This window comes from Oncorhynchus gorbuscha, linkage group LG24, assembly GCF_021184085.1.
Source record: "Oncorhynchus gorbuscha isolate QuinsamMale2020 ecotype Even-year linkage group LG24, OgorEven_v1.0, whole genome shotgun sequence".
NCBI lineage: Eukaryota > Metazoa > Chordata > Actinopteri > Salmoniformes > Salmonidae > Oncorhynchus > Oncorhynchus gorbuscha.
In genome coordinates this window covers 66,415,747-66,433,064 of record NC_060196.1, presented here as the reverse complement: position 1 = coordinate 66,433,064, position 17,318 = coordinate 66,415,747, and the positions used below count along the sequence as shown (strand labels likewise).

Genomic DNA, 17,318 nt, shown 5'->3' with positions numbered 1-17,318 from the left:
ATGTTGGGTATCTACCCTGGGTGTGTGTTGGGTACCTACCCTGGGTGTGAGTTGGGCACCGTCCATGAGGCTCTGTCTGAGCAGCCCTGTCACAGTCTCCAGCTCCTGTTCAGCCTCGTGGACGTTGGGGTCCAGCTGTAACACTTCCTGGAGGTCACTGCTGGAAGACAGGTAGTCCTGGGAAGGGAGGGAGAGGAGGCGAAGAGAGTGGGGTAGAGGAAAAGAGAGTGAGGATGAAGAAAGGGTGAGAGTGTGTGGAGAAAGAGTGAGAGAAGGAGGGGGAGGTAGAATGTCAAAAAGTGGTTAAAAATCAATGGTATTTGGTATTTTATTAGGATCTCCATTAGACTTTGCGACAGCAGCAACTACTCGTCCCGGGATCCACACAAAACACAACATATTGTCAGGACCCGGTTACAAACCCGGGTCTCCGGAGTGAGAAACAGTCACTTAACCAACTGAGCCACGAATAGTCGGCAGAACCCAGAAGATGAGGCAGACACAGCAGTACTTGAGACGGTGTATTTAATGAAGTAAAAAAGTGAAGTCCTTCAGGAAAACATGTAACTCCACAACCTCAAAAGGAATTCCACAAGAACAAAGGTAATCCTCCAAGACAAAAAGGTAAATCCACAAGGTGGAAGGTAAAGCATAAAAAGCCTCAAAAGATACTCAAAAATAAATAAACAAGAACAAAAAACAGAATTCCACAAGAGAGTCCACCGGGATCAACAAGAGTACACAGAATACTAGGGCTGGGTGCTAACATACAAACACAGAGCAAATAACTGAGGAAAACTAAGGGTTTAAATACAATCAGGGGAAACGAGGCACAGGTGCAAATAATAATGGGGATCAAGGGAAAACAAAAGGTCAAAAAGCACAATGGGGGCATCTAGTGACCAAAAACCGGAACAACCCTGGCCAAATCCTGACACATATATTACAGAACATTAATAGACAAGAACAGAACTACATATATTTTTTTTAAACAGCACACATATCCTACATATCAATACACACAAACTATCTAGGTCCAATAGGGGAGAGGCGTTGTGCCGTGAGGTGTTGCTTTATTAGTTTTGTTAAACCAGGTTTGCTGTTCATTTGGGCAATATGATGGATGGAAGGAAGTTCCATGCAATAATGGCTCTCTATAATACTGTACTGTATTTGTTCTGGAGCTGCGTGTAAGTTGACCATGCAAACCATTTGGTATTTTCAACACATTATTGTTTCTTATAAAAATAATAAGTGATGCAGTCAGTCTCCCCTCAACTCTTAGCCAAGATAGACTGGCATGCATAGTATTAATATCAGCCCTCTGATTACAATGAAGAGCAAGACGTGCCGCTCTGTTCTGGGCCAGCTGCAGCTTAACTAGGCCTTCCTCTGCAGCACTGGATCACATGACTGGACAATAATAATAAAAACATGTTGCATGTCTTCTATCCTCAAGGGCGATAGTGTCCATTGGTTTTCCTTGTTCTTCACACAAAAACATGGGCACAAAACAATTTCTTCCAAGTTTATAACAGAAAAATCTGCAACGTGAAAAAGGCTTTTTTAAATATTTTTTTTTACATATAAACAAAAACCGACTTCATGTTTCTATTTTCACAAGTGGGTGCGGTTACATGTGGAATGCCTGTCATTTTCCAAATGCACATGCAACAGTTCCTGTCTCTTCAAATAAATATAAATATATAAATATATATAGAGGTTCATCCTTCTAACTTCATGCTATTAATCTACTATCTATTAAGACATATATTAATACCTATTAAGTCATATATTAATGCCAGTGGTGTAAAGTACTTAAGTAAAAATACTTTAAAGGACTATTTAAGTAGTGTTTTGGGCGTATCTGTAAAGTACTACTTATTGTAAGTAGATATTTTGGAGTATCATTACCTGACTTTACTATTTATATTCATTATAAGTTTGAATTTTTACTCACTAAACAAAGTTGTTGGAGTGTGCCCCTGTCTGTACATGCACTACCGTTCAAAGGTTAGGGGTCACTTACAAATGTCCTTGTTTTTGAAAGAAAATCACCTTTTTTGTCCATTAAAATAACATCAAAATGATCAGAAATACAGTGTAGACATTGTTAATGTTGTAAATGACTATTGTGGCTGGAAACGGCTAATTTTTTAAAATGGAATATCTACGTAGGCGCACAGAGGCCCATTATCAGAAACTATCACTCCTGTGTTCCAATGACACGTTGTGTTAGCTAATCCAAGTTTATAATTTTAAAAGGCTAGTTGATCATTAGAAAACCCTTTTGTAATTATGTTAGCACAGCTGAAAACTGTTGTGCTGATTAAAGAAGCAATAAAACTGGCCTTCTTTAGACTAGTTGAGTATCTGGAGCATCAGCATTTGTTGGTTCGATTACAGGCTCAAAATGGCCAGAAACAAATAACTTTCTTCTGAAACTCATCAGTTTATTCTTGTTCTGAGAAATGAAGGCTATTCCATGAGAGAATTTGCCAAGAAACTGAAGATCTCGTACAACTCTGTATACTACTCCCTTCACAGAACAGCGCAAACTGGCTCTAACCAGAATATAAAGAGTAGTGGGAGGCCCCAGTGCACAACTGAGCAAGAGGACAAGTATATTAGAGTGTCTAGTTTGAGAAACAGACGCCTCACAAGTCCTCAACTAGCAGCTTCATTAAATAGTACCTGAAAGACACCAGTCTCAACGTCAACAGCAAAGAGGCAACTCCAGGATACTGGCCTTCTAGGCAGAGTTGCAAAGAAAAGGACATATCACAGACTGGCCAATAAAAATAAAAAAAAGATTAAGATGGGCAAAGAACACAGACACTGGACAGAGGGCATGCTGCCTAGAGGCCAGCATCCTGGAGTCGCCTCTTCACTGATGGCGTTGAGACTGGTGGGGGGTGTGAATAAATAGCTATTAATTGGTGACTTAATAGATAGTAGATGTTAGAAGGTGAACTCCTATTTTGAAGGGACAGGAAGTATTGGTTGTGCATTTGGCCAATAAAATGCATTCCACATGCAACCCCACCCACATGTTAATTGTTTTGGTTTTATCTGCTGAGTTAACAAAAAGTAAGCCGTTTTCTGTTTTTGGAAAACACAGTGTTCATTAGTTTTCCTTGTTCTTCACACAAAAACATGCGTTGAACCAACTAGGACTTTGAATAATAGATAACCACCTGTAAGCCTTTAAAACGCCAGCGCCCGTCTATAGAAGGCCTTCTTATTGGTTGGTTCCAGCTTGAGGCGGAGTCACAGTCCTGTCTGGCCTCTTCAAAACAACCCAGTCTCAGATAACAGATGGCTCTGGGGTGAAGGGTAGGAGTTAGGACTGACAGTGGTCATGTATCATGGCAATTTTTGTGTACAGTACTACACTGATAAAGAACTGTGCTTACAATCATATAAAAATAAATTAAATAAATGCCACTCTTGACTTCCCCCTACTAGCATGGACATTACTGAGGAAAATGGACTTCCTACTAGCATGGACATTACTGAGGAAAATGGACTTCCCCCACCCCAGCATGGACATTACTGAGGAAAAATGGACTTCCCCTACTAACATGGACATTACTGAGGAAAATGGACTTCCCTACTAACATGGACATTACTGAGGAAAAATGGACTTCCCCTACTAACATGGACATTACTGAGGAAAAATGGACTTGACTGTGATGGTTATGATGAATTCACCTAGCATAAGTGGCTCTGGAGATCTATCTGCTGAATAACTCAAATGTAAATCTTGTCTATAAGCACTTCCTATTATCTACTGTAAGTATTAACTTAGGTTTGATCTGAAGGATTAGGGGTCACCTGTTGCTAAAGCAGGAACACTTGACAGGTTAAGGTTAGTATGCTATATGAGAGGATTAGGGTTAGTATGCTAACAGTGTTAGGGTTAGTATGCTAGCAGGGTTAGGGTTAGTATGCTAACAGGATTAGGGTTAGTATGCTAGCAGGGTTAGGGTTAGTATGCTAACAGGGTTAAGGTTAGTATGCTAGCAGGGTTAGGGTTAGTATGCTAGCAGGGTTAGGGTTAGTATGCTAACAGGGTTAGGGTTAGTATACTTGCAGGATTAAGGTTAGTATGCTAGCAGGATTAAGGTTAGTATGCTAGCAGGGTTAGGGTTAGTATGCTAACAGGGTTAGGGTTAGTATGCTAACAGGGTTAGGGTTAGTATGCTAACAGGGTTAGGGTTAGTATGCTAGTAGGGTTAGGGTTAGTACGCTAGCAGGGTTAGGGTTAGGGTTAGTATGCTAACAGGGTTAGGGTTAGTATGTTAGCAGGGTTAGGGTTGGGTTAGTATGCTAACAGGGTTAGGGTTAATATACTAGCAGGGTTAGGTTAGTATGCTAGCAGGGTTAGTATGCTAGCAGGGTTAGGGTTAGTATGCTAACAGGGTTAACGTTAGTATGCTAGCAGGGTTAGGGTTAGTATGCTAGCAGGGTTAGGGTTAGTATGCTAACAGGGTTTGGGTTAGTATACTAGCAGGATTAAGGTTAGTATACTAGCAGGGTTAGGGTTAGGGTTAGTATGCTAACAGGGTTAGGGTTAGTATACTTGCAGGATTAAGGTTAGTATGCTAGCAGGATTAAGGTTAGTATGCTAGCAGGGTTAGGTTAGTATGCTAACAGGGTTAGGGTTAGTATGCTAACAGGGTTAGGGTTAGTATGCTAGCAGGGTTAGGGTTAGTATGCTAGCAGGGTTAGGGTTAGGGTTAGTATGCTAACAGGGTTAGGGTTAGTATGCTAACAGGGTTAGGGGTAGTATGCTAGCAGGGTTAGGGTTAGTATGCTAGCAGGGTTAGGGTTAGTATCCTAGCAGGGTTAGGGTTAGGGTTAGTATGCTAACAGGGTTAGGGTTAGTATGCTAACAGGGTTAGGGTTTAGTATGCTAACAGGGTTAGGGTTAGTATGCTATCAGGGTTAGAGGTTAGTATGCTAGCAGGGTTAGGGTTAGTATGCTAGCAGGGTTAGGGTTAGGGTTAGTATGCTAACAGGGTTAGGGTTAGTATGCTAACAGGGTTAGGGTTAGTATGCTAGCAGGGTTAGGGTTAGGGTTAGTATGCTAACAGGGTTAGGGTCAGTATGCTAACAGGGTTAGGGTTAGTATGCTAGCAGGGTTAGGGTTAGTATGCTAGCAGGGTTAGGGTTAGTATGCTAGCGGGGTTAGGGTTAGGGTTAGTATGCTAACAGGGTTAGGGTTAGTATGCTAGCAGGGTTAGGGTTAGGGTTAGTATTCTAACAGGGTTAGGATTAGTATGCTAGCAGGGTTAGGGTTAGTATGCTAGCAGGGTTAGGGTTAGGGTTAGTATGCTAACAGGGTTAGGGTTAGGGTTAGTATGCTTAGCAGGATTAGGGTTAGTATGCTTAGCAGGTTAGGGTTATATGCTTAGCAGGGTTAGGGTTAGTATGCTAACAGGGTTAGGGTTAGTATGCTAGCAGGGTTAGGGTTAGTATGCTAGCAGGGTTAGGGTTAGTATGCTAACAGGGTTAGGGTTAGTATGCTAGCAGGGTTAGGGGTTAGTATGCTAGCAGGGTTAGGGTTAGGGTTAGTATGCTAACAGGGTTAGGGTTAGTATGCTAGCAGGGTTAGGGTTAGTATGCTAACAGGGTTAGGTTAGTATGCTTAGCAGGGTTAGGGTTAGTATGCTAGCGGGGTTAGGGTTAGTATGCTAGCGGGGTTAGGGTTAGGGTTAGTATGCTAACAGGGTTAGGGTTAGTATGCTAGCAGGGTTAGGGTTAGTTATGCTAACAGGGTTAGGGTTAGTATGCTAGCAGGGTTAGGATTATGGTTAGTATGCTAACAGGGTTAGGGTTAGTATGCTAGCAGGGTTAGGGTTAGGGTTAGTATGCTAACAGGGTTAGGGTTAGTATGCTAGCAGGGTTAGGGTTAGTATGCTAGCAGGGTTAGGGTTAGGGTTAGTATGCTAACAGGGTTAGGGTTAGGGTTAGTATGCTTAGCAGGATTAGGGTTAGTATGCTTAGCAGGGTTAGGGTTAGTATGCTTAGCAGGGTTAGGGTTAGTATGCTTAGCAGGGTTAGGGTTAGTATGCTAACAGGGTTAGGGTTAGTATGCTAGCAGGGTTAGGGTTAGTATGCTAGCAGGGTTAGGGTTAGTATGCTAACAGGGTTAGGGGTTAGTATGCTAGCAGGGTTAGGGTTAGGGTTAGTATGCTAACAGGGTTAGGGTTAGTATGCTAGCAGGGTTAGGGTTAGTATGCTAGCAGGGTTAGGGTTAGGGTTAGTATGCTAACAGGGTTAGGGTTAGTATGCTAGCAGGGTTAGGGTTAGTATGCTAGCAGGGTTAGGGTTAGGGTTAGTATGCTAACAGGGTTAGGGTTAGTATGCTGGCAGGGTTAGGGTTAGGGTTAGTATGCTAACAGGGTTAGGGTTAGTATGCTTAGCAGGGTTAGGGGTCACCTGTTGGTAAAGCAGGAACACTCGTCAGGTTTGATCTTAAGGCATTCACTGTACTTTTCTAGACCGTCATGGAACTGGCTTTTCCTCACATGCTCATTTCCTTCTGTTTTGAGAGAGGCAAAGCGAGCCTCTGCTTTTTTGGCTGCGGAGAGAGAGAGAGAGAAGCAGTTATCAGTAGTGATGCAGAGGAAATCTGTAGACTCAGAGCAATATGATTTGTTTTCTAACTAATTAAACTACTTCTAGCTGACTGTAAATATATATTTTTTAAACTTTCCTACAATGACTTCTAATGTCAAATGAGCAAAAGCTGACTGGTTGAGCCTCTGTTGAGTTTAACAGAGCTGTGACTCAATGAACTACGTCTAATCCACACCATTCTGGTCAACTCAACAGATATGACATTTCATATTCAGCACACTGGGTAGTCTGGGTAGAGAAGTCTGATTAGGTGCTCCCTTAAGGAGTGCTGGTGTCTCACATGACAGACCCTGTTTTATTCATCTGTATCTATTTCTGAATAATCTGCATGGACAATCTCTTTCTACCAGTCTGACTCTGGACAGTGGGTAAAAACTAACGGTCGGTCTGTGGTGAGATAATCAACAGAATGTTGTCATGCTGAAGCCTGAAGGGAGCCAGCAGCAGCCAGGCAACCAGACCCTATTTGTTCCATGACTACCACACTGTGACTGGCTGACCTGTGGGTATCAGGTTACACTCTACATAACTACCACACTGTGACTGGCTGACCTGTGGGTATCAGGTTACACTCTACATGACTACCACACTGTGACTGGCTGACCCGTGGGTATCAGGTTACACTCTACATAACTACCACACTGTGACTGGCTGACCCGTGGGTATCAGGTTACACTCTACATAACTACCACATTGTGACTGGCTGACCCGTGGGTATCAGGTTACACTCTACATAACTACCACACTGTGACTGGCTGACCTGTGGGTATCAGGTTACACTCTACATAACTACCACACTGTGACTGATAGATAGTGTTGATAGCTAATTATAGCTAGTGATAGTGTTGATAGATAGTGTTGATAGCTAGTGATAGATGGTGTTGATAGCTATTGATAGTGTTGATAGCTAGTGATAGATATTGTTGATAGCTAATTATAGCTAGTGATAGATAGTGTTGATAGCTAATTATAGCTAGTGATAGATAGTGTTGATAGCTAGTGATAGATGGTGTTGATAGCTATTGATAGTGTGCACTCAACAACCCGGTCGCATTCCGCTTCGCTCCACAGGTAGTATCACATTTTCATTTCATTTCATTACAGTACAACGGTTTGATTTGTTTGATCGTAGCTAGCTACATAGCTAGCTACATAGCCGTCTTTGTATCAAAGATAATTGTGTAGTCTAGAGCGATTTTCTAGGTTAGCTAGCCAGCTATTGTCGTTCTTTAACGCAACGTAACGTAATCAACACTGCTAGCTAGCCAGCTAGCCCCCGAATAGCAGCACTGTAGAAACTATTACACTCAACGGAACGACTTGATTAGTGTAGTGTCAACAACGCAGCCACTGCCAGCTAGCCTACAAAGTCAACAACGCAGCCACTGCCAGCTAGCCTACTTCAGCAGTACTGTATCATTTTAATCATTTTAGTCAATAAGATTCTTGCTATGTAAGCTTAACTTTCTGAACATTCGAGACGTGTAGTCCACTTGTCATTCCAATCTCCTTTGCATTAGTGTAGCCTCTTCTGTAGCCTGTCAACTATGTGTCTGTCTATCCCTGTTCTCTCCTCTCTGCACAGACCATACAAACGCTCCACACCGCATGGCCGCGGCCACCCTAATCTGGTGGTCCCAGCGCGCACGACCCACGTGGAGTTCCAGGTCTCCGGCAGCCTCTGGAACTGCCGATCTGCGGCCAACAAGGCAGAGTTCATCTCAGCCTATGCCTCCCTCCAGTCCTCGACTTCTTGGCACTGACGGAAACATGGATCACCACAGATAACACTGCTACCCCTACTGCTCTCTCTTCGTCCGCCCACGTGTTCTCGCACACCCGAGAGCTTCTGGTCAGCGGGGTGGTGGCACCGGGATCCTCATCTCTCCCAAGTGGTCATTCTCTCTTTCTCCCCTTACCCATCTGTCTATCGCCTCCTTTGAATTCCATGCTGTCACAGTTACCAGCCCTTTCAAGCTTAAAATCCTTATCATTTATCGCCCTCCAGGTTCCTCGGAGAGTTCATCAATGAGCTTGATGCCTTGATAAGCTCCTTTCCTGAGGACGGCTCACCTCTCACAGTTCTGGGCGACTTTAACCTCCCCACGTCTACCTTTGACTCATTCCTCTCTGCCTCCTTCTTTCCACTCCTCTCCTCTTTTGACCTCACCCTCTCACCTTCCCCCCCTACTCACAAGGCAGGCAATACGCTCGACCTCATCTTTACTAGATGCTGTTCTTCCACTAACCTCATTGCAACTCCCCTCCATGTCTCCGACCACTACCGTGTATCCTTTTCCCTCTCGCTCTCATCCAACACTTCCCACACTGCCCCTACTCGGATGGTATCGCGCCGTCCCAACCTTCGCTCTCTCTCCCCCGCTACTCTCTCCTCTTCCATCCTATCATCTCTTCCCTCTGCTCAAACCTTCTCCAACCTATCTCCTGATTCTGCCTCCTCAACCCTCCTCTCCTCCCTTTCTGCATCCTTTGACTCTCTATGTCCCCTATCCTCCAGGCCGGCTCGGTCCTCCTCCCGCTCCGTGGCTCGACGACTCATTGCGAGCTCACAGAACAGGGCTCCGGGCAGCCGAGCAGAAATGGCGGAAAACTCGCCTCCTGCGGACCTGGCATCCTTTCACTCCCTCCTCTCTACATTTTCCTCCTCTGTCTCTGCTGCTAAAGCCACTTTCTACCACTCTAAATTCCAAGCATCTGCCTCTAACCCTAGGAAGCTCTTTGCCACCTTCTCCTCCCTCCTGAATCCTCCCCCCTCCCTCTCTGCAGATGACTTCGTCAACCATTTTGAAAAGAAGGTCGACGACATCCGATCCTCGTTTGCTAAGTCAAACGACACCGCTGGTTCTGCTCACACTGCCCTACCCTGTGCTCTGACCTCTTTCTCCCCTCTCTCTCCAGATGAAATCTCGCATCTTGTGACGGCCGGCCGCCCAACAACCTGCCCACTTGAACCTATCCCCTCCTCTCTTCTCCAGACCATTTCCGAAGACCTTCTCCCTTACCTCACCTCGCTCATCAACTCATCCCTGACCGCTGGCTACGTCCCTTCCGTCTTCAAGAGAGCGAGAGTTGCACCCTTCTGAAAAAACCTACACTCGATCCCTCCGATGTCAACAACTACAGACCAGTATCCCTTCTTTCTTTTCTCTCCAAAACTCTTGAACGCGCTGTCCTTGGCCAGCTCTCCCGCTATCTCTCTCAGAATGACCTTCTTGATCCAAATCAGTCAGGTTTCAAGACTAGTCATTCAACTGAGACTGCTCTTCTCTGTATCACGGAGGCGCTCCGCACTGCTAAAGCTAACTCTCTCTCCTCTGCTCTCATCCTTCTAGACCTATCGGCTGCCTTCGATACTGTGAACCATCAGATCCTCCTCTCCACCCTCTCCGAGTTGGGCATCTCCGGCGCGGCCCACGCTTGGATTGCGTCCTACCTGACAGGTCGCTCCTATCAGGTGGCGTGGCGAGAATCTGTCTCCTCACCACGCGCTCTCACCACTGGTGTCCCCCGGGGCTCTGTTCTAGGCCCTCTCCTATTCTCGCTATACACCAAGTCACTTGGCTCTGTCATAACCTCACATGGTCTCTCCTATCATTGCTATGCAGACGACACACAATTAATCTTCTCCTTTCCCCTTCTGATGACCAGGTGGCGAATCGCATCTCTGCATGTCTGGCAGACATATCAGTGTGGATGACGGATCACCACCTCAAGCTGAACCTCGGCAAGACGGAGCTGCTCTTCCTCCCGGGGAAGGACTGCCCGTTCCATGATCTCGCCATCACGGTTGACAACTCCATTGTGTCCTCCTCCCAGAGCGCTAAGAACCTTGGCGTGATCCTGGACAACACCCTGTCCTTCTCAACTAACATCAAGGCGGTGGCCCGTTCCTGTAGGTTCATGCTCTACAACATCCGCAGAGTACGACCCTGCCTCACACAGGAAGCGGCGCAGGTCCTAATCCAGGCACTTGTCATCTCCCGTCTGGATTACTGCAACTCGCTGTTGGCTGGGCTCCCTGCCTGTGCCATTAAACCCCTACAACTCATCCAGAACGCCGCAGCCCGTCTGGTGTTCAACCTTCCCAAGTTCTCTCATGTCACCCCCGCTCCTCCGCTCTCTCCACTGGCTTCCAGTTGAAGCTCGCATCCGCTACAAGACCATGGTGCTTGCCTACGGAGCTGTGAGGGGAACGGCACCTCAGTACCTCCAGGCTCTGATCAGGCCCTACACCCAAACAAGGGCACTGCGTTCATCCACCTCTGGCCTGCTCGCCTCCCTACCACTGAGGAAGTACAGTTCCCCGCTCAGCCCAGTCAAAACTGTTCGCTGCTCTGGCCCCCCAATGGTGGAACAAACTCCCTCACGACGCCAGGACAGCGGAGTCAATCACCACCTTCCGGAGACACCTGAAACCCCACCTCTTTAAGGAATACCTAGGATAGGATAAAGTAATCCTTCTCACCCCTTAAAAGATTTAGATGCACTATTGTAAAGTGGCTGTTCCACTGGATGTCATAAGGTGAATGCACCAATTTGTAAGTCGCTCTGGATAAGAGCGTGTGCTAAATGACTTAAATGTAAATGTAAAATATGGCTGACCTGTGGGTATCAGGTTATACTCTACATGACTACCACACTGTGACTGGCTGACCTGTGGGTATCAGGTTACACTCTACATAACTACCACACTGTGACTGGCTGACCTGTGGGTATCAGGTTACACTCTACATAACTACCACACTGTGACTGGCTGACCTGTGGGTATCAGGTTACACTCTACATAACTACGACACTGTGACTGGCTGACCTGTGGGTATCAGGTTACACTCTACATAACTACCACACTGTGACTGGCTGACCCGTGGGTATCAGGTTACACTCTAGCGAGTGTAAAAACAGAACGGTGCTGTTTAGAAGCCTCTTGGACCTAGACTTGGTGCTCCGGTACCGCTTGCCATACTGTAGTGGAGAGAACAGTCTATGACAAGGGTGGCTGGAATCTTTGACCATTTTTGGGGCCTTCCTCTGCCACCGACCTAGTATAGAGCTCCTGGTTGGGAGGAGGCTTGGCCCCAGTGATGTACTACCCTCTATAGCGGTGATGCAACCAGACAGCATGCTGTTGATGGTGCAGCTGTATAATTTTTTGAGGATCTGGGGACCCATGACAAATATTTTCAGTCTACTGAGGGGTATAGACATTGTTGTGCCCTCTTTACAACTGTCTTGGTGTGTTTGGACCATGATAGTTTGTTGGTGATGTGGACACCAGGGAACTTGAAGATCTCAATCCGCTCCACTACAGCCCTGTCGATGAATGGGGGCGTGTCCAGCCCTCCTTTTCCTATAGTCCACGATCAGCTCCTTTGTCTTGCTCGGGTTGAGGTGGAAGTTGTTGTCCTAGCACCACACTGCCAGTTCTCTCCCTATAGGCTGTCTCATCGTTGTCAGTGATCAGGCCTGACAACAGGCCCCATTATGTCATAAGCAAATTTAATGATGCTGTTGGAGTCATGCTTGGCCATGCAGTCATGAGTGAACAGGGAGTACAGCAGGGGACTAAGCATGCACCCTGAGGGGCCCCCGTGTTGTGGATCAGCGTGGCAGATGTGTTGTTCCCTACCCTTACCACCTGGGGGCGGCCCGTCAGGAAGTCCAGGATCCAATTGCAGAGGGGGAGGTGTTTAGTCCCAGTGTCCTTCGTTTAGTGATGAGCATTGGGGGCTCTATGGTGTTGAACACTGAGCTGTAATCAATGAACAGTAATACAGTAATGTACCTTTTGTCCAAGTGGGAAGGGCAGTGTGGAGTGCAATTGAGATTGTGTCATCTGTGGATCTGTTTGGGCGGTCTGCGAATTGGAATGGGTCTCGAGTTTCAGGCATGATGGTGATGATGTGAGCCATGACCAGCCTTTCAAAGCATTTCATGGCTACCGACCTGAGTGCTATGTGGCGGTGGTCATTTAGACGGGTTACCTTTGCATTCTTGGGCACAGGTTCTGTGGTGGTCTGCTTGAAACATGTTGGTATTACAGACTCAATCAGGGAAAGGTTGAAATTGTCAGTGAGGACATTTGCCAGTCGGTCCACACATGCTCCGAGTACACGTCCTGGTAATTGCCCCATGGCCTTCTGAATGTTGACATGTTTAAAGGTCTTGCTCACATCAGCTATGGAAAGCGTCTGGAACAGCTGGTGCTGCCTCAAAGTAAGCATAAAAAGATATTTAGCCCATCTGGTAGGCTCGAGTCACTGTGAAGTTCAGGGCTGGGTTTCTAGTCCGTAATAGTTTGCAAGCCCTGCCACATCTGACGAGTGTCAGAGCCGGTGTTGTAGGATTCAATCTTAGTACTGTATTGACGCTTTTGCCTGTTTGATCGTTTGTCTGAGGGAATAGCGGGATTTCTTATAAGCGGCTTGCTCCTTGAAAGCGGAAGCTCTAGTCTTTATCTCAGTGAGGATGTTTCCTGTGATCCATGGCTTCTGGTTGGGATATGTACGTACAGTCACTGTGGGGATGACGTCCTCAATGCACTTATTGATGAAGCCGATGGCTGTGGTGGTATACTCTTCAATTTCATTGGATGAATCCCGGAACATTTTCCAGTCTGTGCTAGCAATACAGTCCGGTTGCGTAGCATTCGCTTCATCTGACCACTTCCGTATTGAGCGAGTCACTGGTACTTCCTGCTTCAGTTTTGGCTTGTAAACAGTAATCAGGAGGATAGAATTATGGTCACATTTCAGTGCCCTGCTACTCATGCCAGGAATATAGTATATGCATATGATTAGTATGTGTGGATAGAAAACACTCAGACGTTTCTAAAACTGGTTAAATCACAGCTGTGACTATAACAGAACAGGAAAATCTGATCACTGAAAATGGGAAAATATATCCATGCACGACTTGAACCCATTGATTAAGGTGAACCACATTTAATGGGGCTGAGGTTGCAATACCTAGAGCTTCCACACGTTGTCTAGAGTCTTGTCATTTGCCTAGGCTTTGTTTCTTGGTCAAACAGACGCAAGGCAATGCATTTCTTCCGGTCTCCGACCGGATATTTTGGTTGAGAATTACCCGGACATTATTTCCAGACGGACAGCTAAAGAATATACTTCGCCTCGTGATCAATTTGATTGCTTATTAACGTTTAATAATACCTAAAGTTGCATTACAAAAGTATTTCGAAGTGTTTTGTGAAAGTTTATCGTCGACTTTTTTTATTTTAAAAAATGACGTTACTTTATAAGACGCTATTTTTTCCGTTTATCACACAGTCTTCATAGATCGATATCTAGGCTATATATGGACCGATTTAATCGAAAAAAAGACCCAATAGTGATTATGGGACATCTAGGAGTGCCAACAAAGAAGATGGTCAAAGGTAACGAATGTTTTAACGAATGACCCCTGCGGGTCTTTTGGGGTGTTACATGCTATCAGATAATAGCTTCTCATGCTTTCGCCGAAAAGCATTTTAAAAATCTGACTTGTTGCCTGGATTCACAACGAGTGTAGCTTTAATTCAATACCCTGCATGTGTATTTTAATGAACGTTTGAACGTTTGATTTGTTCTTTAACACTTGTTTTAACTAGTACTATTAGCATTTAGCGTAGCGCATTTGCATTTCCAGAGCTCTAGATGGGACGCCTGCGTGCCAGGTAGTAGCAAGAGGTTAAAGTCCCCTCCAGGGAGCACTAGGAGCCACTAGGAGCGCTCAAAACCGCTTCTGGATGAACATTTCCTTGTTTGCTCCCGAGTGGCAATGCATCTCAATGTAAGAGGTGTCACTACAGTTCCTGGTTCGAATCCAGGCTGTTTTACATCCGGCCGCAATTGGGAGTCCCAAGACCAGGGCGGCGCACAATTGGCCCAGCGTCGTCTGGGTTTGGCCGGGTAGGCCGACATTGTAAATAAGAATTTGTTCTTTACTTACTTGCCTAGTTATATAAAGGTTAAATTAAATTAAATAACAAATAATTATGTATGACTTTATACAGTTGGTTGAGTGCAGTCTTAGTGCCAGCATCGGTTTGTGGTGGTAAATAGGCATCAATGAATAATATAGATGAGAACTCTCTTGGTAGATCGTGTGGTCAACAGCTTATCATGAGGTACTTTACCTCTCCTTAGGCAAGCACCACCCCTCATCTTACCAGAGGTTGCTGTTCTGTCTTGCCAATGCACGGAAAACCCAGCCAACTGTATATTATCTGTGTCAGTCAGGGAAAGTGAAACATAAGATATTACAGTTTTTAATGTCTCTGTTGGTAGGATAGTCTCGAACTGAGCTCATCCAGTTTATTCTCCAGTGATTGCACATTGGCAGGTAGAACGGATGGTAGAGGCGGGTTCTCAAAAGGCACCGGATGGCACATCTGTGCCCCTTTATCAATTCAATTCAAGGGGCCTTGAATGCTCCCACGCCTACCTCTGAAACACATGTTTACATTGCAAAAGCAAGTGAAATGGAAAATAAACAAAAGTGAAATAAACAATAAAAGGTGGACAGTAAGTATAACCTTTACAAAAGTTCCCAAAAGAATAAAGACATTTCAAATGTCATATGCTGAACGTCTAATACAGTGTTGCAACGATGTGCAAATAGTTCAAGTACAAAAGGGAAAATAAAAGCAAAAATGTTACATAAATATGGGTTGAATTTACAATGGTGTTTGTTCTTCACTGGTTGCCCTTTTCTTCTGGCAGCAGGTTACAAATCTTGCTGTTCTGTGATGGCACACTGTGGAAATTCACCCAATAGATATGCGAGTTTATCAAAAAACAGAAGAAATATATATATTTGTGGGTCTGTGTAATCTGAGGGAAATATCTGTCTTTACATTTGGCAGAAGGTTCTGAAGTGCAGCTCAGTTGCCACCTAATTTTGTGGGCAGTGTTGCACATCATAACATCATAGCCCCGAACGGTGCGTCTTCTCTTCAGAACCAGGTCCTCCTATGGTGGCCTTTCTCAATAGCACAGGCAATGCCCCTCTGAGTCTGTAGTGCATAGTCAAAGCTTTCCTTGAATTTTGGGTCAGTCACTGTGCTCAGGTATTTTTATTTTTGTATTTTTTTATTTCACCTTTATTTAACCAGCTAGGCTAGTTGAGAACAAGTTCTCATTTGCAACTGCGACCTGGCCAAGATAAAGCATAGCAGTGTGAACAGACAACACAGAGTTACACATGGAGTAAACAATTAACAAGTCAATAATAGTTCTCTCACGTGTTAGAGCAGATAGCTGTCCCCGGCTCCTCCGCTCTCTGGGTTCCACTGGCTTCCAGTTGAAGCGCGTCTGAAGCCATCTTTGATCGGTTCCTTCTGTTATGCAGGTGAAGACCATGGTGCTTGCTCAAAACGGAGCTCTAGATAGAGGGAACGGCACCTCAGTACCTCCAGGCTCTGATCACCTGCTCACACGCCCTACACAAAACCAAACAGGGTATAGGGCACTGCGTTCATCCACCGATCTGGCCTAAATAGGGAGTCTAATCGCCTCCCTACCACTGAGGAAGGGGAGAGAGAAGGATAGAACAGACCAGCAGAGAGGAAGCGAATCCATGGGGAGCACAGGGACAAGACATGACAGAATGACAAACATGACAGTCAAAACTGTTCGCTGCCTCTGGCTGTTTACCAAAAGCAAGTGAAATGGAAAATAAACAATGGTGGAACAAACTTCCCAAAAGAATAGACACAAATGACGCCAGGACAGCAAATAGTTCAAGAGTCAAAATCAATGGTGTTTGTTCCACCTTCCAGCAGGTTAGACACCTGAAACCCCACCAAAAAATATATATATTTGTGGGTCTTTAAGGAATACCTTTAGGATTCTGAAGGAGCTAAAATTTTGTAATGTTGCCATCTCACCCCCCTTAAAATACTTAGATGCACTATTGTAAAGTGGTTGTTCCACTGGATGTCATAAGGTGAATGCACTTGTAAGTCGACTCTGGATAAGAGCAGTCTGCAAAGCTTTCCTTAAATGACTTAAATGTAAATGTAAATAACACAGTAGGAAAAAAGGGGAGTCTATATACATTGTCTGCAAAGGCATGAGGTAGGGGAATAATTACAATTTTGCAGATTAACACTGGAGTGATAAATGATCAGATGGTCATGTACAGGTAGAGATACTGGTGTGCAAAAGAGCAGAAAAGTAAATAAATAAAAACAGTATGGGGATGAGGTAGGTAAAAATGGGTGGGCTATTTGCCGATAGACGATGTACAGCTGCAGCGATCGGTTAGCTGCTCAGATAGCAGATGTTTGAAGTTGGTGAGGAGATAAAAGTCTCCAACTTCAGCGATTTCTGCAATTCGTTCCAGTCACTGGCAGCAGAGAACTGGAAGGAAAGGCGGCCAAATGAGGTGTTGGCTTTAGAGATGATCAGTGAGATACACCTGCTGGAGCGCGTGCTACGGATGGGTGTTGCCATCGTGACCAGTGAACTGAGATAAGGCGGAGCTTTACCTAGCATGGACTTGTAGATGACCTGGAGCCAGTGGGTCTGGCGACGAATATGTAGCGAGGGCCAGCCGACTAGAGCATACAGGTCGCAGTGGTGGGTGGTATAAGGTGCTTTAGTGACAAAACAGATGGCACTGTGATAAACTGCATCCAGTTTGCTGAG

The 17,318-nt window shown here is 45.2% G+C and overlaps 1 protein-coding gene across 1 annotated transcript in view; it reads right to left on the bottom strand.

The window, feature by feature from the left end:
- Window positions 1-39: 39 nt before the first annotated feature.
- LOC124012295 (sperm-associated antigen 1A-like) overlaps window positions 40-17,318 on the bottom strand; it is a gene marked incomplete at its 3' end in the record, with an annotated part of 47,173 nt that continues 29,894 nt past the window's right edge. Inside the window, exons 5-7 of the mRNA XM_046325758.1 lie at window positions 6,448-6,589; window positions 3,198-3,324; window positions 40-177 (exon numbers count right to left, since the gene is read on the bottom strand). Coding sequence (XP_046181714.1) covers window positions 40-177; window positions 3,198-3,324; window positions 6,448-6,589 — 407 coding nt within the window. The remainder of the gene's footprint in view (window positions 178-3,197; window positions 3,325-6,447; window positions 6,590-17,318) is intronic.